Source organism: Eulemur rufifrons, chromosome 28, assembly GCF_041146395.1.
Source record: "Eulemur rufifrons isolate Redbay chromosome 28, OSU_ERuf_1, whole genome shotgun sequence".
Lineage (NCBI taxonomy): Eukaryota > Metazoa > Chordata > Mammalia > Primates > Lemuridae > Eulemur > Eulemur rufifrons.
In genome coordinates this window covers 16,517,193-16,538,662 of record NC_091010.1, presented here as the reverse complement: position 1 = coordinate 16,538,662, position 21,470 = coordinate 16,517,193, and the positions used below count along the sequence as shown (strand labels likewise).

Below are 21,470 nucleotides of genomic sequence, written 5' to 3'. Positions count from 1 at the left end.
AAAATAAGCCCACAACACAATGGTATCAGAGGGACCTTGATTCAATAGGCAAGCTAAAGACAGTCTCTCTCACTTGACTGCGGCCACTGAGCATGCCCAGGGAGGCCCCAGGTGTGACCTCTGCTCCCCTGTGAGCAGTGCAGGGACCAGGCAATCTATCATGGTGTTCATGCTGTCAGGCCTGGTGCTTCGCCGCCGCTGTCTGTCACGCTGGTGGATGAGACCTGCTTAAAGGCAATCATGTCAATCTCTATGTGACCACTCACTCGAAGGCAGAAGGATGATCTTGACAAGCCTGGCAAAGTCAGCAGAAGGTACCAAAAGCTGAAGTCATAGCTTTCCCAAAGAGATGCAATGTGGGCCATTATTTTTTTCCTCTTTTTTTCTTTATTTTTGATTTCCCTTTTTCTTTTATTTTCATGAAATTGGGTAAGGCATACAGAACTTGGCTTCAGAGCTGGTCATCTCGGATAAACCTGTTGCCCTCCGAGTTTTTCCCATAGTAAACGTAGTGACACTTCCCCAGGACACCTGCAAATAAAAAGAAACACATCATTACAGGTGGGTGACACAAATTGTATAGCAGGAAAACACAGGTGCTGCAAAACAGACATGCAATGCAATCAAAGATCCGATGGGCAGCTGAAAATGAATTAAGTCCCAGAAGGGAAAGACCCCATCTTCACTTCTTATCCTGAAAGTTGACATTCAAATCAAATATCATTACCAAGAACAAGTTCCTAGGAATATCATGTTTACTGCATGACCTCTCTTCCACATTTTAGGGACTTTTCTAATTTGGCCAGTTACTCCCAGAATATAGCAGAAGCAGCCTTTCCTCACCCCAGATTCCCTTTAGTAGAGTTTCTAAGAAAACTAAGAGTTTAAAGATGGACTCAGCCCAAGCAAAACATGTAAAACAATCTTCCCAGAAAGTGACTATTTTGAAGTCCTTTATTCATGAATCAATATTGTTAACTTCCAGAGAGAATCTTCCAAATCCTGGGAGGCATCAAGCACATACTGGATGATTAAGGACGAGAGGTGGTATTGACAAAATACCACATGGGAAGAAATAGGAGCCTCCAACGTTAAATAGCTTCTCATAGGCATCCTGAACTCTCTTCTCAGCTTGCAGTCTGTTTGATTTTCATCTTCAGTTTTATTTTAAGTAATTTTGTGGCTACATATAAAGCTCTCCCTCTCATTCAAGGAGACTGTAGGAGACTTAACTATGAAAAATGCACCTAGAGTAGGGTCGAACTTTTTAATCAACTCATTATTTATTCTATTATAAATACCCATAAGAAATCACCTGCCATAGTTATTGTGAAAGCTCTGTAGGATTATTAAGGAAAAAAATCAGTTGCTTTTTGCCACCTTGTTTTTTTCTTTCTAATTTTAGAAAAACCAACCTTAAATTCAGTTGCAGAGTTGTCTTAGTACTAATAGGACTTGAGTCTCTGAAGTGTACACCAATAGAAAAAAACAAAGAAAGGAAATGTCCATAAATTCCTGAGCCACAAACCTGCTTTTGAAAAGAGTTACCTAGATGCATAATTATTCTTTTCCATCAGTTTGACAGTGTGAAACCAACAAACCCCATTTTTTGTTGATTTTGGATAAATTAGCACTTGAAATTAGCCAGGTTCTTCACACCAGAAGTTCTAAGTAGTAAATATTTTTGCAACTATAAAAGAGATATTTCTCTACTACAAAACTTTAAACTCTGCTGTTAAGTAAGGATTATAATGACTCTTAGAAACTTTTAAGGGCAGGGCAGATACTCTCTGGTTTGGATGGCTTGGAACAAAGTTGGAAATTGCTGGGGTCACAGAATATCTTTGAGTTGGCAATAAGGAGAGGGTGACATCGTTCCATGGCCTCAAAACTGGCCTTGGGCTCACTCTCATTACTTCTATTTCCTGTCATGTTCCTATGAGCAAGTTTATGTGGCTCATTCCTCCTCCTTGGGCATATTTTCTCCTTGGCCCCCAATCCCCAATCTCTGGTTTTCAGTATTGGTCTAGTGCCTGGAAACATTGAGCCAGGATGAAACCTCACTGAGACCCTTCTTGAGGTCCACATTATTCTTTTGGTTGTTGGCACTGAGCTGCTTCCTTTATTGTGCTGAATTATGTAGCAAGCAGTGTTGTATTAATGTTGTCACCAATGCCAGGATCCTGGTGGTCTGTGGGCATGGCCGGTGAGGGTCTGCCCCAGGAACAGCATCGGCTCTAGGCCTGGGTGAGGGTGCCTCAGATGTGATAGAATATCCAACATAATTGATTCAAACAAATGCTCGCTCAAGAATCTGGAAGGATGGGGCCGAGGGATGCTAATTTCTTTCTACAGCACCAGGACAGCATGACTTTTAATAAAAAAGAAATGGATAGGGTTGTCATATAGCATAAAGAACACAGTCTTTCTCTTGAGTAAAAGAATGAAAGGCAGACACATACCCCCCCCCCCCACATACACTCACACAGGCGCGCATACACACACACACACACACACACACACACACACCCATGAGTGCACTCTCTCTAGTAAACTCTCCAGTGCACTCAGGGATTTGATTTCTTTGCTCCGTCCTCTCTCCCTGGTAAACTTCGACTCCAGGTCTCACCTAGATGCAACTTGGACGGCGAGTGCCGTCCTGGAAACAGACTGGTTGCTTCTGGAACATGGGCTGTGATGTGTTCTGAGCCACATTCCCAGGCCTTCTTTCTGGTTGGCATTGATAAAAGTCCTTTTTAAAGCCTACTCTGTTTCTTTGGGCCTGGAAGCAAGAATGTTTATAGACATCCTGGTGAGAGAAGGCTGTTTGATGAATGCAGGAGACTGCGGCTAGGTGTCAGCGCTTGGAAAATGAGGCAAGGACATGAGGTATTAATATTGTCAATGATCTCTTGATGGGAAAACAGATACCGCATTCACTGTCAGATTTAAATAGACATCAAGTGCATTAATGACAAAGGGGCAGACTTCAAACAAAGGGGCTGTGTGGTGAGGCGCTGAGCTAGTCTCTGTGCTGGCAACAACCTGATCTGAAAAGACACCGTCAGGACTGCAGACAGGCCCCGGATTGTGTGCGGTGACAGGAAACAGAGATGCTGACAGAGATACCAGCACCATATTATGCCAAGGAAATTCTAACGCTGTCTGCCGCTCTAACGAAAGCTGACATCACTCCCCATCACTTAGGGTCTTCTCTGCCTGCTCCTGCAGAACGTTTCTCCCCGGACATCATTACGGAGCTCGCTGCGGCTGTAAAGTTCCTGGCAGCCTGTTTCTGTCGGAGCGGTGGGGTCGAGGGGCCCAAGGATAACCTCAGTCAATCTAAATTTGGACTTTTCGGGAGGAGCACAGTCGTCCCCACTGATATCTCGGCTACTGGAGGTGATGGGAATGCCAGTGTGTGAGGGGCTGTCATCTTGAATAAAATCCTTCAAGGGAAGGCACTCAGTCTGTTGGTGGCTCCAAGAGGACACGCGGATGGCCTGGTAGCCAAAAATGAATTCCAGCTGGGGTGCTCGCCCGGGGACAAAGGTGCTCTGGCTAGGGCCAGTGAGAATCGGCTAAAATTTGTGAACTCCAATCATCAACAATGGCTTACATGAAGCAAGCACTGCCTCTGTGTGTCTCCGACCAGAGCTCAGAGTTGGGGTGTGATTACTCCTTCTATGTGCCTTTTGTGTTCAAAAATACATAAACACACATTAACAAGGACAAACACACACACCCAAACCAGCACAGTCCTATGTGTGGCCACAGGACTTTATTTATCATGAAGGTTATTTGTAAAATAAGAGGCTCTGCTCATAAATAAAGTGAGGTGGCATTTGTGCCTCTCTCCCTCGCTCTCCCCACGGCCCTCCTCCTCCCGCCGTGGCAACTGCCATAAACTGTGAAAATTACAGAGGGAGCAGTTTGCTTGCGAAGAACATTTTTGACGGGAAGGCGCTCTGAGGCTGGAATTTGGGAGCCCGCTGGTTGTGACTCAGTAGGCGACGGTTTCCCTGCACATCTGCAACGGATTCATTTGTTTGTATCTCCTCAAACTACACTGTCTTGGAACTGGAGGGGGAACAACACATTTAATGGCATATGCAGTGTTTTTAATTAAAATATCTGGCTCTGGCCATGAGAAGTGAAGCGGGCTTGCCATGCATCAGGCCGACGTGCAGCTGTCTGTGTAGCGTTTCTTTTTGGGGACCCTGATAAATGACAGTGTGCTGTCCCCTGGGGAATCCTCTCCTGCCAAATGAGGCTCCTAATTTTTCTTAAGTAGCCAGCTTTCCCATCACCATAAGCTCTTAAAGCGATAATTATGAAAAAAATGTATTGGGAAGAATCTGTTTTAAAGAGGTCCTTTATCTTTTCAATGCCTCCCCCCCTCTGGACTGGATGTTCTAATTATGCAGGTTAAGTTATGATCTTGGGGCTGCCTAAGGGAGTGGGAATCAGCCTCTCTTCCTGGATGCAAGGCTGAGATGGCAGGGCCAGTACCAGAGACTTTGCTGGGGGAGAAGCCCTGAGTGTGCAGGGAAGGGAGTTCTTGCATCCCCACGTGTCTGTCAGAGTCCAGCACAGTCTGCAAGATTCCCTGATCTCCTGGACGGCTTCGCGCTTCCCAGCTGCAGTTCAACTGTCTGTGTAGTAAGGGGAGGTGGGAGAAGACTTGCATTTAAGTCCAGCCTTGTCCTTAACGGTCGTGTGACCACATACACATCCCTTTCCCTCATTGGGCTGGTTTCCCCATTTGTAAAATAAGGGTAAGGAGCCAGATAATCTCAGAGGTCTATTTTAATTCTGAAATAAGTGATTTAGTATTTTCAAATGTTTCCCTTATGAAAATAAGGACATGAGGTTCAATATTGCCTGATGTAGGAGACAAATCCAATATTCAGTCAATAAAAAAATTGATTTAGACTAAGTCAGCTCTTGAAACCCTTCCAACCCATATCCCCGTATTATAGCCTGGACAGAAGAGAAGCTCTGGAGGAGCCCAAAATCCCCAAGGAAAGGGCTTCTCCTAACCTTCCTGCAACCTATATTTCATACAGCTAGAAGCGCTGACCACTAAACTAGCCTACATCCCACTGGCTTTGACATAGCCCCAGTCTCATAATTCCATATTCAACAGAACTAAGGCCTAACCCTCAGAGCTCAGCACAAATGGTCTGTCATTAATATTTTAGGGGTCGAAAGAAAAAAAACTGCATGCACAAATATAAAAACGTATTTGATATTAGAGTATAGGTTGGATGAATAAGTTTGTATTTGTAAAATAAAGAAATTAAAATATTAATTATCATTGTTAGTTTTGGTAATCATCATTTTAGTGATCATTATGTTAAACGCTATTATCATGAATGTCTGTAAGTGTGGCTGTGTAATGACAAACAGATCTCGATCCTATGGAGATCACTCTTACAATTAGCCCTGGGACACAGGCAAGGGACGGAGGGTTCCTCGTAGAACAACTGTTCTCTAACCTGTATGAGGAAAGGAAGGAATTAGACCCCTCATGGCCTCTGCAAAAAGTGATGATAGTGTTGTGAAGAGGTGGATGGGCCCAGTGACAGGGAGGAAAAGGGTATCAGGAGAGTCCTTCGGGCCCACTGAGGTGGGCTCCAGAACAATGTTTCTATGGGACTCAAAATGTCCATAAACACGTCACCCCTGCAAGATTCTCCCTCCTCCCCAATTTCTAACACCGAGCGCCTAAAATAGTATAGAAGTGCCTCAACTTAATGAAGGGGCTACCTCCCAATAAACCCGCCCTGAGTTGAAAATGTCATATGTCAAAAATACATTGTAAATTGAAACTATCCTAAGTCTTAAGTCCCTAGATTTATGAAGGGATACAGTTTCTAATAAATGTATCCATTTAGCACCATTGTAAAGTCAAAAAATTATAGGTCAAACTACCCTAAGTCGGGGAGCATCTGGACTGACACAGAGGAGGTGGTCAATCAATATTTGTTGAATAAATTAATACCATTAAAATTATTATGTATATAAAATTTAAACAGAATCCACAAAGTTAGGAATTTCAATTGTTGAACACTCATATCTTAACCTCTGGTATGATTTCCGATGTTTAAAAAGCTTTAAAAATACATACTGATTAAAATATTTGCCTTATTAGAACAGGGAATAGAAAAATAGAGGGCAACAGCCTTAATTCTTAAATTCTATTGTTGTTTTTACGCTGAACACTTTTTCCCCACAAAAACAAAGCAATCACAGTATCTGGTTGGAAAGAGAGAAGTGAAGGGAACATTATCGTCCGACCTAAAGAGCTGTAAACATCATACACTGGAAAGGGACATTCCCCAGAAAGCACATTCCTTGGTCTCTGTTATGTGTGGGCCGTGAATAAACTGGGAACTGGAAAGGAATAAACACCCATGTTTTATGACCTTGAGAAGTGGCTGGAGCAATACCCCGAGGTCAGCCTGTGTGATGTGCTATCAGCGCCGCTGTGGATATCGCACAGGATTTAGCAGAGCCTGCAAAATTACAGGCTCCTAGCACATCCTCCTTCAGTGCAAGCCACGGAAACACTGAGACAAAATGAAAAGAAGAGGGACTTTAAAAGGTCTTACAGGAAGGAGTTGCGTGGGAGCAATTTTTGTGGAAGAAGGACAAAGACCTTCCCTCCACGCCCGACGTATTTCCCCTTCCTCTGCCCATCTGAGACGCCTCAGACTGGAGATGACATGAGGAAAGGCTCTGACCCAGGGGACAGTAGAGATGGCAAAGGAAAAGTTCGGGACCTCCTCCCCAAACTAGCTGAGCATGACTTCGTACAAGTGTCTCGGTTTGTCATCTGCATCTTGGGTTGGGATGGGGTATTGAGGCTGCCATAGTGTTTGCTAAGCCCCAAAATGTTTGGTGGGGCTCTTGTCATCTTCACCATGGGAGAAAAGGGTCACTGCACATTGTCCTTGCTAAATACTACAGTGACCACGTCAAACCATGCTTCCTTCCTATCTTTCCTTTACTGTACAGAACAACCCCACGAGGGGTATTCCTGTCCAGCTCCGCTGACTCTGATGTTTTGCGCTGGTGGACAATGCAATGGAGAATTCTGCCATTTTGATTTCAGGGATGCTTTGTGTTCAGGCTTATAAATATAAACATGTAAACTAGCCTCGTAATTTTTCTCTGAGAAAGCATTAATTATTCACAGCAAACTCCATTTAGCCAATTTAATTCCTTAATCAATTTTTAAATGGAAAGTTAAACCATTTCTATTTTTAACATTTTCATTCCTATTTTACTAAATTTATTTTCAATGGGATCAATTCTTTTTCATGCGGTTTTTAAAGTAAGGTTAAATTCCTCAATCAGCTTTTTGCCAAACATCAAATTTTACTGATTATATCTTCTAAATCTGCACAAGAGTCATTTATTTTTACAAAGTGCCATTTCCTTGAGGAAAATTTTGCAGATCTAAATGGTGACAGAAAGACTGAAATCTCCTGTTAAAGTTTAGTCAACAAATTTTATTGTGTATAGCTTTAGTTCATTTCAATTTTATTTTGTTTTCATTATTTCTACCAAGCCTAATTCCTCCCCACAAATTTCTGTGGTTTTCAATGTACCAACAAGATATAAATCTTTGGTCCATTTTTCATCCATAATGAATTGCATTATGGGCAGGATTAGTTGCTGTCATTTTTCTTTTGGGTTGATTACTTCTACCAGCACTGTTTATCATAAATTAGAGCAAATGATAGTTTTTATTCATTCCTTAGCACAAAGAGTATGTAGGACAAAGGTAAATACTCAGGGTGCATGATACGATCCAAATTGTGGGGTTGTGTATTGCTGCTTTCTACCAAGCACCACGCAAAAAAATCCCGGTATGGGCTCTCTTCAAGGGTGAGGACGCATCCACATCCTGAAAGTGGTGGCAACCTGTCCCTTTGAGAAGAGCGCATCTGGCTCCAATGTGCAGACCTGTCCAGTAAGGCCTGATGGGAAGTTAAACTTTCCACCACGAGTGGACAGATTCCCTGCGTGTTTGCAAGGAAGAAAAAGCAGGGGAAGGAAAGCAGTCAGTAGGGAAAGCATCTTGGCAACATTTTTGCAGGAGGTGACAGGCATGCAAAGCTAAGGCGCGAGACTCCCAGGCCAGGGAGGCTGCACACATACTCACCAGAGTGAGCAGGCACGTTGATGTGTGACACGCTGGAACCTGTGCAAAACACACCCGGGGCTCCCAGGGCAGCCAAAGTGAGGCTTGTCATTTGAGAAGGAGATGGGAAAGGAAGGAGAAGAAAAAAAATATGGGGCAAGTTTTTCCCTCACATGATCTGTTGGCGGGAAATGGAAAAGCTGGTCCAAGTCTGAGAAATAACTGCACCATTGAGTGGATCCTCCCTAACAAGCTCTGCTGTCCCACCTTGAGCCTCTGGACCCCACGCTCAGGGTGCAGATGCTGTGGCCCCACCCAGACCTGGCTGGACCATGCAAAGTCCTCTCCACATCAAAGAAATATTAGGCTGACAGATTAAAAATTATCTGGCAGCAGATGTTTCCATGATGTGAATCCTGGAAAGGAAACAGTCAACATGCTTTTACTCAGATGTCAATGCTTTTTATTTTATTTTTATTTTATTTTTATTTTTATTTTTTGCATTGGAGGTATTGAAGGGTGAGCAGGAACTGACATGGAAGAATCTCAGGTTTGAGGGTGGGCTCACTAGCTCCCTTTTTTGAGCTTCACTAATATGCTTGGCTCTTACCTCTAAACATGTTGTATTGCAATCAAACAGAAACATACTATATGTACGAAAGATAAACCTCCATCGTAAATATTTCCTTACTCCAACAATTCCACTCCCCCCCAAAAAAATAAACTGCTACATCTTAGCAATCCAAATTTTGTTTTTTATTCTCAGGTTACATTTTTTTTGGCCTAGCCAAAGATGAAGCCAGAAACAGTTTCTACTCTTGACTTCCTAAACACTAATGTGTTCACACTCTCCTACAAGGACCTGTATTATTTGCTGTGCTCCCTAGTAAACTTATATACAGAATATTAAACTTGTCTTTTAAAGTATTTCTTTAACAATATTGAAGAATTCTCAAGCTGGGAGACAATTTAAAGATCCTCCTTTTAGGTAAAGTCCTTCATTTTACAGGGGAGGAAAATGAGGTTTCAGTTGGCTTCCCCTGTGGGTGACAGAACCAGACCAGGAACTCATACACCTCTACCTTTCTAGTCCATAAATGTCTCTAAAGTATAGGACACTGCCTTTAGGATGGGAATAGAAGTTTTGCTTTTATAGCTTATTTTTCGAAATCATTACTTACTCGTTCAGTTCTGTTCCCGAGAACCAGGGGTCTCCTGAGAACTTCAAAGATCACCACCAATCTGACGTCGGTTCGTTCCTGCCTACTTTTTCATGGAGAGAAACTTGCACTGCGAGGCCAGTTTGGTGTGAGTGCTTCCCCTCTCTCCCACGTGTGTATTGTAAGTGGGGCTTAATGGATGTGAGATGGGCTGGATTCCAAAGTGCATGCCGAGAGGGGATGCAAATCAGGTAAGATTCGTGAAGTGCCCTTTAGTGTGGTTCAGTGATGGATGCCACGTCAAGCAGGCTGTCAGTCAAAACGGACAGTGGGCAAGTGCTATGGCTTCAAATTTCTTCCTTGGTTTTTGACTGAGGAACTCAGAAATCTTTCAGACAGGAGAGAAAAAAGAAAAAGGAAGGAAGGAGGGAGGGAGGGAGGGAGGGAGGGAGGGAGGGAAGGAAGGAAGGAAGGAAGGAAGGAAGGAAGGAATCCACCATTCCACCGTTCTCTCTGCATTCACCTTTCCACCCTTCTAGCTAAAGTCGGAGGCTTCGCCACTAGAGGGCAGCATGAATTTAGGAAAGCGGCAGCTTTCTTTAAAAAAAAATAAAATAAATAAATGACAGCAACTATTCAGGGAGGGCCATTAAAGCCACACTGTGCTTTTGGTCACCAATTATAGGTTCCTTAATGATCAATACGTCATGTTCGTTCAATCTGTACCGAAGTCTTTCTGAGAATGGGGCTACCAGACGCCACCCCTCTACTCCCCCGTGTTTTGGATTCTTCTTGCCTCAGTTTCAGGGACTGATTTTCTTTACCATCCAATTGCTCTAATTAATCTTCCAGCCTCAAAGATTGGGGATTTTTGCATATCCCCTGCATAAATGTAAACAAGCATTCAAACTAATAAACAAAGATAGATTTGCCCCATTTCTTAGAGAAAAAGATCATTTTTACCACATAAGAGAAGTCCAAACAAACAAACAAAAAACCAACCAATGGTGTGGATTTGCCATCATTTGATAGTCAAAAAAGTAAAAAAAAAAAAAAAAACATAAAAACAAAATAAATGGATCAACACACACACAAATCACAGCTACTTCCTTTTAAGGCCCTCCCTGTCTCAAACCTGCCCAGCCATTGTCTTCCCTCTCAGAATACCTGGTCCAGACTATCAGAAAAGAGAGGCAGAAGCTACTCAAATAAAACTAATAATTCCAGCTGCTGTCTCATCCTCATTTGCTCCCCATCATTGGTCTCTGGCACCTGGGCCAAGGGACTGTTTTCATGCCTGGATCAACAAATGACCACTGCCCTTTAGGAGAAGGAGGTATTCATGTGCTCCCAGAGATTTCCAACATATCGTTATTTTTTTAAACAACAATAAAGGTAGGAAATTCTAGGGCATGGTATTTTAGAGTTTTATGGGATGAAAACAAGTGGATTCAATCAGGGAAGGGGGTAAACAGAAATTGGAGTTTCTGGCCTTCTGGGCAGGGAAAGCAGAGCTGAGCCCAGGGGTGGCTCCCATCCCAGCCGGGAGGCCTCTCGCGCGGTCGAGGAAGCAAGTGTGAAGTGGCCCTCACACCGTCTTCCCTTACACTTTCCTACTGTAACAGTCATGCCATTGACTAGGCGCTAGGGAAATGCTGGGCTCTAGTTAATGAATTAAATTATCTCATTAACTCATGGTTAACGAGAAACCTTTTTGAGTTTTCCCTCACAGAAAACACACTATCTAAAACCAAAGTCAATTTCATTGTCTTACTAGGTACATCATAGTGACCACAACTGCTTATTTCTTTGAGTATTTGTAGTGAAGATGATACCGTTAGGAAGTTTGGCTGGGGTGGGAAGACTGCGGACTGACCATTTATCAAGGTCTTAGGTTTTCCTGTTTATGAGTTCCAAAAGGTCGAAGACAACATTTTCTCAGCCATGGACTATGAAGCCTAGGACATTGTAGGTATTCAATGTATTATTTGTTGTTGTTGTGGAATAGATGAAAAGACCTCAGGATACTTGTTCTGAACCCAGCATTTACTACACATCCCTGGTCATTTACAGGGAGAAGAACTGCATGGGTTCGCCCCAGGACAATGATTCTCCCACTTGCCTGTGCATCAGAATCACCCAGAAGCCTTGTTAAAACACAGCTAGCCAAACCCCACCCCCAGAATTTCTGATTTAGTGGGTCTGAGTTGGGGCCAAGAATTTGCATTTTTGCAAGTTCCCAGGTGATGCTGATGTTGGGGGAAGAATCTTTGGGAAACACTGTTTAGGACAACCTAAATGGGGCCCTCTTTTCCATTTTAAAAAGAAAATTCCTTGACATATGTATTATTGCTGTAAAATCAAGGCTATCCAAATTTAGAGATAAAAATCTGGTTAAGCAAAGGTCCTAGTGTGTTCAGTTTTGGTAAATGGAGGTTTAATTTTCTCTCCAACAGCAATGTGTAAGCAAATGGTACTTAAAAATAAAAAATTACCATAATAAAAGATTGTTCCAGCTCCTTGTAAAAAATAAAAAATATACAAGTTTAAATTTAAGTGATGTGTGGATAACATTAAGAGAAGAAGAGAGTTTTCTTTGATAAGTAGAATAGAACTGAACCTGGAAACCTTGATGTATAAAGTATAACAGCAACAACAAAAAGAACTTGCAGGAAAAATTTCCCAGAAAGTCTTTAGACTCCCCCTAAACTGACAGAATCTTATATGAACAAATCTGAGCAGTGGGGGTCCTCCTGCAGAGTCTGAATGGTAATTTTGGCTTTGCTCTCAAGCAGAAATTTGCTTTTTGGTTTCAGATCTGTTCCTATTAGAGAGCTCATATCAAAAGGGGGGAAAACATCCACAGTTCTGTCTGGTTCTGTAGGCTGAAATTTCTCAAGAGAGTCATTGAAAATAAAGACAAGTTGCTTTTTTTTTTTTTTAATTTTTCAAGCTGCAAAAAAGAACCTCTCAAATAAAATTAAGCAGACTCAGTAACAACTGGGTTTGTCATAATTCAAACCCTGCAAGGACTGGATAAAAGGCCTTACTTTCTTGGGCCTATTGGTCCAGCTTCCATCTGCCCTGCATTAGAATCCAAACAAACTTTTCCTGTACTGATACTACTATAATCTTTCCTAATTCCAGGACACCCTAAATTACTTTCTCCAAAAGGAAAACAAAAGGAATCTGCTGATATATTATCTAACTGAAAGAAGTCTGCATTACAAAAAAATAACCAAAAGTCTGTTGGTGCAGAAAGCATAGCATAATTCTTGGACACTAGCTAATCCCACTGCCAAATGCCAAAATATTTTCATTATTTTCTAATCTTCAACTCCCCATCCTCTAACCAGCTTTGAAAAAAAAGTGTGTGTATATATGTATGCATGCATATGTATATACGTATGTGTGTGTATATGTATGTCAATGCAAGAAACTGTAGGTTAAGTAAGAATAGCAAAAGGCAGTTTATAAGAACAATATGAACCTATGTACATTTTTTTTTGCCCAAGATAAAGACAAGGTAAATAGTAGCAGAGCACATTTTAAGTGCCTTCATTAGGGTCAGGCTCATTAAAACTTATTGAAACACCAGAGTCTCTCCAGTAATATTAAGAGGGGTGTGGTTTTTTTGTCTGTCAATGGAATGGTCTGGTTAGAGAGAGATTGCTGACAGTGGGTGGTACCAGGTGTTATCTGTCCCTGGAACATACTACTTTGATGGTTTGGGATATTACCCCTTTTATTTGGCTGGCTTGAATTTGTCAGGATTCACCCCGTGGTGAGTTAACATGCCTCCATATTGGAAAAAAAAAAATTGCCCATGGGCCAGTGTGAGCCTTGCACCTAATAGAATACATCTGGCTCTGACAGTTTGATGCCCAGCTCTGAGCCACATTCGGCAACACAAATTAACAGCCGTAGACATTGCCCACGCTGAGCAGGAAGTAATAACCTGCTACCTGCTATTTGGCCAAAATCTCATTATAAGCCATTACGGTAATTGAGGGCCAAGACTCTGTGGATATTAGACTCCCCGAGCGCCAGTGGTTAGTTCAGGAGAAGAAAGACTCCTAACGGAGGGGGTGAGGCAGACTAAGGGGAAACTGTGCTTTGGATCAGAGAGTGAATTCTGTCTACAGGGTGCTGTGTGGCACTGGGAGATTTGTGAGCTGTTTCTCTTCTGTCTCGAAGCCCACATGACCTCTCCTAGGGGGTTCAGGACTTGAGGAAGGTGATGTAACTTTTGGTAGGCCTCCGACAATGCTGTGCAATTAAAATTTGGTTTACATGACTATTGGGGAGAGCCACAAAGGGAAGAAGAGGGCAAAATAAGTCAGAATGTTCCATGCATAGTGAGCATGGAAGCTGGGGTGGGGAGAGGGAAGAGGGAAAGCCACCCATTATCCCTAGAAGATGGAGGCCTCTAGAATCTCTAGAATTATGGCCTATGAGCGTCCACTCTTCTGGAGCAGGCAAAGCCAACTCCTTTTCCCATAAGGTCAGCCCTTCAAGTCTCTGTCCCAGGGTTGCGCAGTTATGAAGTGCCGTGAGTTGAGAGGGAGGGAAACAGGACAGAAGAAGTCCTATTAATCAATGGGTAAACCAACTGATCAATCAACCTGAGATTTGGTACTATGAAGATGGCCCTGGACACTGCAGTAATGATGACAGCTTTCAATCAACTGTCTCCAGAAATCCATTCTTACCATCCCCCTGCCCACATACATCCCCCCATAGACACTCCAACAACAACCAGATAGCCCAGTCGTGGGAGGAAGCTTATGCAAGGCTTTACCTAATGTATAACAAAAGCTCCTGAGTGCCATGTCTTCTCCTGACACCACTGGAGACTTAGTGAATAAACCTTCCCAGGCATCCCAAGTTACCCTTTCATCCTAGCCCAGGTCTCAGTGAAGGGTTCCTCGGCATTGGCATTTTAAAGAACTGGTATTTGGGGGGAAAGTAAGCACCATGGTGGAGGAAATAGAATGTTCCCGAGGGTGAGGATGCCTTGTGAGCATCAAGTATACACTCTGCACACCCCAAGATAATTGTCCTGTCTCAGTCGAGCCAGCCTCATTATTTCTCTTCACCTAGAGGGTTAAGCACAGTCTGGGACCTGGAAAATGGCTGCGGTTGGTACAAACGAGGCCTTCCCTATAACTAGATCCTTCAGGAAAAAACAAATTAATCAACAGCGAGCTGAAGTGGGTTTAATGATTGCATTCTGCATACAATCAGCTTTTCCCTTTTCAAGGGCCATCAATATGTCAAGGGAAGACATATCTGAAGGATATAGCTCTTAACATCAAGGTTATCTATTCTCCACAAGGCTCCCACTCCTTGCCCAGCTGATACTCCACGCTGCCGGTGTCTAACATTTTCATCAACTCTGCAATCAATCAAGGTAATAATGTTGTGCAAAAAATCAATTAACAACGCAATTAAACTTTCCTTATTATCTCAAAGGGCTGAAATAATACCTAAAGGGAAGATAGACTCACTGAACGCAGACATCCATAATCCAATGTGAAAGTGAATTATGAGGTTAGACAGATGCAGGCATGTGCTGCTGCTGTTATTTTCCAGGGGTTATATCTCATCACGGCAGTGTATCAGTCAGCCCCAATCCCAGACCCTAAAATTCCAAATTACTTTTAAGAAATATATGATGTGCAATATCCATTTCATATTCTCTTTTAAAGATAACCCCCTCCCCTCCAAAAAAAATTGAACGGCCATATTATTCAAAGACAAAATGATCTTTCAACAAGAACATAAAATATAAAAGCTATAATAACATTTACATCTGTATAGCACACATCTCTGTAAATGCAGGTCATCTATTATACATAATCTGCAGTGCCTAAAAAGCCCAGGATGCGGCACAACATTTAAAACTCAAATACGTAAATGTGCAAACTCATATGGAATGACTGTGGCTTCCGCCCCAGTAAGACCTCACCCATGGCTGCCTGTACAAGTGCACATGTGTGCACATGCCTACATACAAATACACATACACGTGCATGCACACTCACACAGAAGCATCTGGAACAACGGAAGTATTACTCTTTAAAAAGAGAATGACTATATTATTTAGCAATTACTCCCAACTTGCCCTGAAACACTATCCTTAGGAATTGAGCATTTATAGTACATTAAAAAAAAAGACGACTATTAACCTTTTGCAGCAGTAAGGACTAGGAAGTGCTTGAAATTTCACACTGAAATGAGATACATAGTGGGGGAAGAGGCAGGGGTTCCCTGACATTTGCAGAGCTCATTTTAAACCATTCTGGACCAAGGTGCCGTGGTCTGACACTGTCAAGAGAAGGCCTAGAGATAGAAGGGGAAACAGGGAGAAGAGGAAAGGGAAACAAACACCAAAGCAGAAACCAGCAAACAAAAAATGCTGATCTAAGATTAACATTATTTGAATATCCTCTTACTCCTGGAAACAAAAAATAACAACACTTACTTAAAGAATAAACATGAACAAACATCACATGCAAACGCCCACACGAAAGTCATCCAGTTTAATCAACTCATCCTTCTCCACGACGGCCCGAGAGGCTGTCCTGTGGTAGACGCTAAGGATCTCCCCCCAGCCTAGGAGATCTCTGGAAATGCACAGGGGCCAAGTGCACTGACCTAGGAACATACGATTCCAAATTTGGGCCTCAGTCAGTTACCAGAATCAGACTGAGGGAGGATTTCCCTTTTGGTCAGACACGCTGCCACACGGGCTCTAGGTCTGGGTACTTTTACATGGCTAATCTCACAGCAGTGTGAATTTCCAAATATACCAGCGAGGGTTGTGCAGGTATTGTTTTAAGTGTCATTGTTCAACAATGAACTCCTCTTTTGCAGGTTACTCACTTGTAACAAAGATCCATCTACACAAGCCAACTTTCCTTCATTTTTGGCACAACAAAGAGGCAAGGCTGAGCCCCAAGTGCAGATTTAAATGAACAGTAAAACAAGACAAATACACACAAACACTCAGCCTGCAATTTCTTAAGAAAAATAAAGAGGCAACCTATGATGGACTCTTTGGTACAGATTTTCAACAGAGAAGTTGGGCAGGTTTAGTGAATCCTGCCATTTCTCTTCTAACCTTAAGGAACATAATTAATATGTTTTCATTCCCAATGACTATTTTGTGTGTGTATCAACTGGAACTGCTCCTGCTGTGTATTTGATTCCACTGACGATGGGGTGGGTTGGATTTTAAATGATGTGTGAGCACTTCTGTTCTTTCTGTGCTCTGGTTTATGTGTTATTCATGACTTGCATTACAGACATGGCTGATACACAGATGTAAATGTTATTAAATCTTTTGTATTTTAGAGGCTTTGTGAAAGGCTTCTTTGTTTTCAAATAATTCTCTTAACCACCAAAAATAACCAGTAATACATGACAATGTCTTGGGAATTTTTTTCACTGTAGTTTCTGATGAAGAGATTTCCCCCGCTACTGCCATCTTTTCATCGAAATAAAAATGTAGGATAAGTTGGGAGATAGAAGAGGTATATCTTTATAGTAATGCTCAAGCACAACTTCGTGTGTGTGTGTGTATGTGTGCATGCTCTAATGTGTGTTGTATGTTTTATGTACATGTGTGCTGAATATGGGCATGTGGGTGCTTGGGTGTACTGTTGTATGTGTGCTCTGTGTGCCTTTCTGTAAATTGTGTTATACAATGTGCTAAATACATGCTGTGTGTCTACTTTGTGTGTGTGTATCTCGTGTGTGAATCTCGTGTGTGAGAGTGCTATGTGTGTACCTGGAGTACCTGTGAATATGTTGACATCATTATGCCAAATCAGAACGCAAAGTCACCCAATTCTTGATTACCTGTCAAAGATGCAGTTGCTTTACTGCATTTTGGTATCTGACATAATTTTTAATCTGTTTTCACTTTGCTCCATCCTCTTCGCATTTCTCAGGATTTCAACAGAAAAGTGGCAGAGGATAAGCCTCTTCATACAGACAGCACTTAATCAGCCCGTGCCTCTCACTGGCTCACTTTTCTTTATTGATTTTAAATTTAAACAATGCTTCGAGACTGAACAGTGCACCTCCACAAATACAGCTGACTTGTCTGGAGGAGGCCAAGAAACACAGAGACACACATTTCAGCCTGCGATTAGCAGCCCAGCTGCAAAGGGCTATAAAAGGAGAGAGCGCTCAGGCCCTCTCTGCCCACCCCTGGGCGATGGGAGTGCCTGCCTGATTTCAGAAGGGCCCTCTTGGAACCAAAAGAAAGATCACCTCAACTCTGGGGCATGTGGTGGAGCCAGAAGACTGAGGTTCTGGCTCCTGGTCTGTTATTAATAGGAATTGCCCTGTGCAACTTGTTCCATTGCTCTGTGCCTCAGTTTCTTAGCATCTGGAAAAAATGCTCCCTGAGAACTATTTCTTCTCTGACAAACATCACCCCCATTACCGTCTAAGCAGGTCTTCTATGCTGAGCATGGCTCACATAGTTAACGCAGTGGTACAGCCTTTTTCTTTCTGTGTCCCTCTTTTCCTTTCCTGGTTTGTCCTCCTTTCCTCCTAGAATAGCTAAGACCCTCATGCTCCATTCTTGCCTTCCTTGTGGTTTCAATTCCAGAATCAAAATGTCACTGTTCTTTTCCTCCACCCAACTAGTCACACCTTTTCTAAGAAGTGACTAGTTCTCTGATGAACTAATGCATGTTTGGGTGCTTTCCATTCTTAAAAATAGACACTTACTATAAAACAGACCAACTGAATAAGTCTCTAATAAAATTTCAAGCAAAATAAGCAAGTAGAAAAACACCATGTGCCAGGTACCATCAATGAAACCCACCCCTAAAATGAAAAAAGAGACTTTATACATTTGAGGAACTAATGGGCCAGAAAGGAAAATGACTTGTCAAAAATCACTGAGATAAAAATTGCTATAATACTGTTACATACAAAACATTATGCAAACACAGAAAAAGGATTATCTCTGTCTTGGTGAGTGGAGAGGTGGGCAGAGACATACAAAGAAGACATTTTCTCTCAATGTACTTTCTTCTTTTTAGTTAAGTCACAAATATACTACATGTTTGTTGTAACAAGTTAAACAATACAGAAGGTGTTTTAAAAACTTCATAATTACTCCTTTCAAAATTTCCATGACTACATAATTTTCAGTGACTCCCAGGGTACACGGTATATGTGTGTGTACATAGGCATATGTACACACATACATATATATGGACATACATATACACAAACAAGACATACTGCTAACTCAAAATGCAAGGAGCAAAGAAGTGTATACACTCAGCTACTTTTAGGTAAGAGAGAAGTAAAAATAAGATTAAAGAACCCCACATACATGTCCCTCTATGTTTTTCAAAAATAACATAGGAAGGATAAACCATAGACTAAGATGAATGACTATGTGTAGTGGGTAGGTAGAAATAGAGTGGAAGGTTTTGAGATGGGACTGGGACTTGTCTGAACAGAGAAAATATGACTCTTTATGGTCATATATTTTACATGTTCAGAAAAAAAATACAGATGGAAAAAGCACATCCTAAAAGTAAACACAAATAGAAAAAAAACGAACCTAATTGTATATTAAATCTGTAGCATAGCTATACAAGAAATTAATTTTGGAATACAGTACTTCAACTGCACACCTGAGTGAGATACATTCTGAGCACCAAAAAATTGAAAAGAAATCTTGAGTTTTACTTAGTAGGCTGATTGTTGTTAGTGTTATCACTGTTACCATTCTCAAATTATTTTACGTACATGGTAGGCTAGAGAAAATGTGTAAATATACTGAAGCTGTCGGAAGTCAGGGTTTTCCCTGTGAGAGAAGAGGAATGTTAATAAAACAAAGAATGAGGGAAGGTATGGTAGGCAGAATAATGGCCCCAAGATGCTCACACTCTGAGCCCTGGAACCTATGAATGTGTTATCTGACATGGCAGAAAGGACTTTGCAGATGTGATTAACTTTCAGATGGGGACATCATCCTGCACTATCTGTGTGGGCTCAGTCCCATCACATGAGTCCCTAAAAGAGGAGAAGCTTTTAAGGCTGTGGTCAGAGAGAGCTGTGACCACGGAAGAGTGATCAGAGAGGTGCAATGTCACTGGCTCTGAAGATGGCGGAAGAGGCCAGGAATCAAGGAACGTGTGTGGCCTCTAGAAGATGGAAAAGGCAAGAAAACAAATTTTCCCCTTGGGCCTCCAGAAAACTGTAGCCCCACTGACACCTTGATTTTGGCTCCATGAAGACCCATGTCAGACTTCTGACCTTCAGAACAGTTAGAAAATAATTTCATATTGTTTTAAGCTAGTTAGTTTGCGGTGTTTTGTTACGGTAGCCCTAGAAGAGTAGTAAGAGGAGAAGGAAAAGGAGAAGGTAACAGCCCTGAGAATGTGAATTGGAAGCGTCCGTAAGAAAATATGATATAAAAATAAACATATATGAAGGTATGTGTGTGTACATGTTGTGCACATGTATGTAGGACACCTAGTGTCCACATATGGGTTTCCAAAAGGCATTTTCTACTAAAAATAACCAGTGTTCCTTAAAGAAATGGCTGATTCACGTGGGGCAGGAAATGTACAAAGCGAACCTAGAATATTTTGTTGTGCCAAAGAGCCGAGAAAGAACACAAAAGGTGGTTTGAAGAGGCTCTTGCAGAACAAATTTGGCACTATTTGAATACCAGAAAGAATAACAATAGTAATTATTTGACACATTGAATTAAAAAAAAAACCCTACGAGTCCATAATGATACTTAAACAAACATACAAACAAATAAATGCAAAGGAAGAGAGAAAGCTATTACTGAAAGAATGACAGCTAATTAATATAGAAGGAATGACAAAACTAGAAAAATTGCCACACTCCAGTGTAGTAATTCAGGCAAGAATCTATGGGTGTTGAAACTATTGGATACAAGTTTATTGGGGAAGAAAATATTCACATAGCCTTAGACTGACACTCTTTAGGCTACTTGTTAATTACAAAGGGGACATATGCCTTTAGAGTGGATCCATCTGTTGGTAAGCAGGTTAACCAAATGATCAACCTTAGCATCACTAAGAAAGGGAGCATTAAATACCACGTGCCCCACAACATGACACAATAAAATATACCCAATATCCTCTCTGCCTGCCAAACCATTAAACATGAATCAAATCATGAGGGAACAATCAGAAAAATCCAGAATGTGGGACATTCTAAAACAAAATCGACTTGGGCTTTTGGAAAAACAAATGAAATGTCACGAAAAGCAGGAAAAGGTGAGAAGTATGTCTTCTAACAATTGTTCTCCGGCTCCATCAGAATCACCCAGGGGGCTGATTGCTGGGTCTCCCCCCAACAGTTTCTCCTTCAGTGGGTCTGGGGCCGGGTACTGGTGTTTGGATTTCTGACAAGTTCCCAATGCTGCTCCTCTGGGGACCAACCTAGAGAACCACTGCCCTAGACTTAAAAAGTCTTAAAAGACTTAACCAAATGCAACCTGTAAACCTTGATTACAGACTAAATAAAAACAAAAAGAGTTATAAGAGACACCACTGATAAAATGGGGGAAATTTTACAATGCACTGTATATTAGGTAATAATTTTGAAGTAATGTGAATCAGGTATGATAATTGTACTGTCGTTTCATAGGCAACATCCTTATTCATAGAAGATGCATGTGGAAGTAGAGACAAGTGTAAATTAAAAGTGTCTGCAATTTGTTTAAATGTCTCATTAAAAACAGTATATTCACATGTGGGCTCACAGACATAAGAGAGATAGCAAATGTGGCAAAATATTAACAGTGAATTCAGGTAAAGAATATATGTGTGTTTAATGTACCATTCTTTCAACTTTTCTGTAGGTTTGAATATTTTCACAGTAAAAATTTTGAAGGAAAAGGCTTGTTTTTCTTGGCATATGATACTTGCAATTGAAAAGTAATGAGCTGAGGAGCAGTTTTCAAATCTGTGTTAATTTCCTTTGTCTTCTCCTGATTCCATCAGGTGACCTATTTAATCATCTCAAACTAGCAATGTGTGAGACCCTTCCAGGCCAAGGTGCTCTCCACAAGCAGTTATCGGTTGTTCAAAAAAAATAATAATAATTATGAGTGAAAAATTGTCAGTTCCTCCCCA

General features: G+C 41.6%; 1 protein-coding gene across 1 annotated transcript in view; it reads right to left on the bottom strand.

The window, feature by feature from the left end:
- Positions 1 to 378: 378 nt before the first annotated feature.
- The window catches only part of LRMDA (leucine rich melanocyte differentiation associated), a 993,823-nt gene continuing 972,731 nt past the window's right edge, over positions 379 to 21,470 (bottom strand). Inside the window, exon 7 of the mRNA XM_069460648.1 lies at positions 379 to 531. Within this exon, the coding sequence (XP_069316749.1) occupies positions 452 to 531 (80 nt within the window). The 3' untranslated portion in view covers positions 379 to 451. The remainder of the gene's footprint in view (positions 532 to 21,470) is intronic.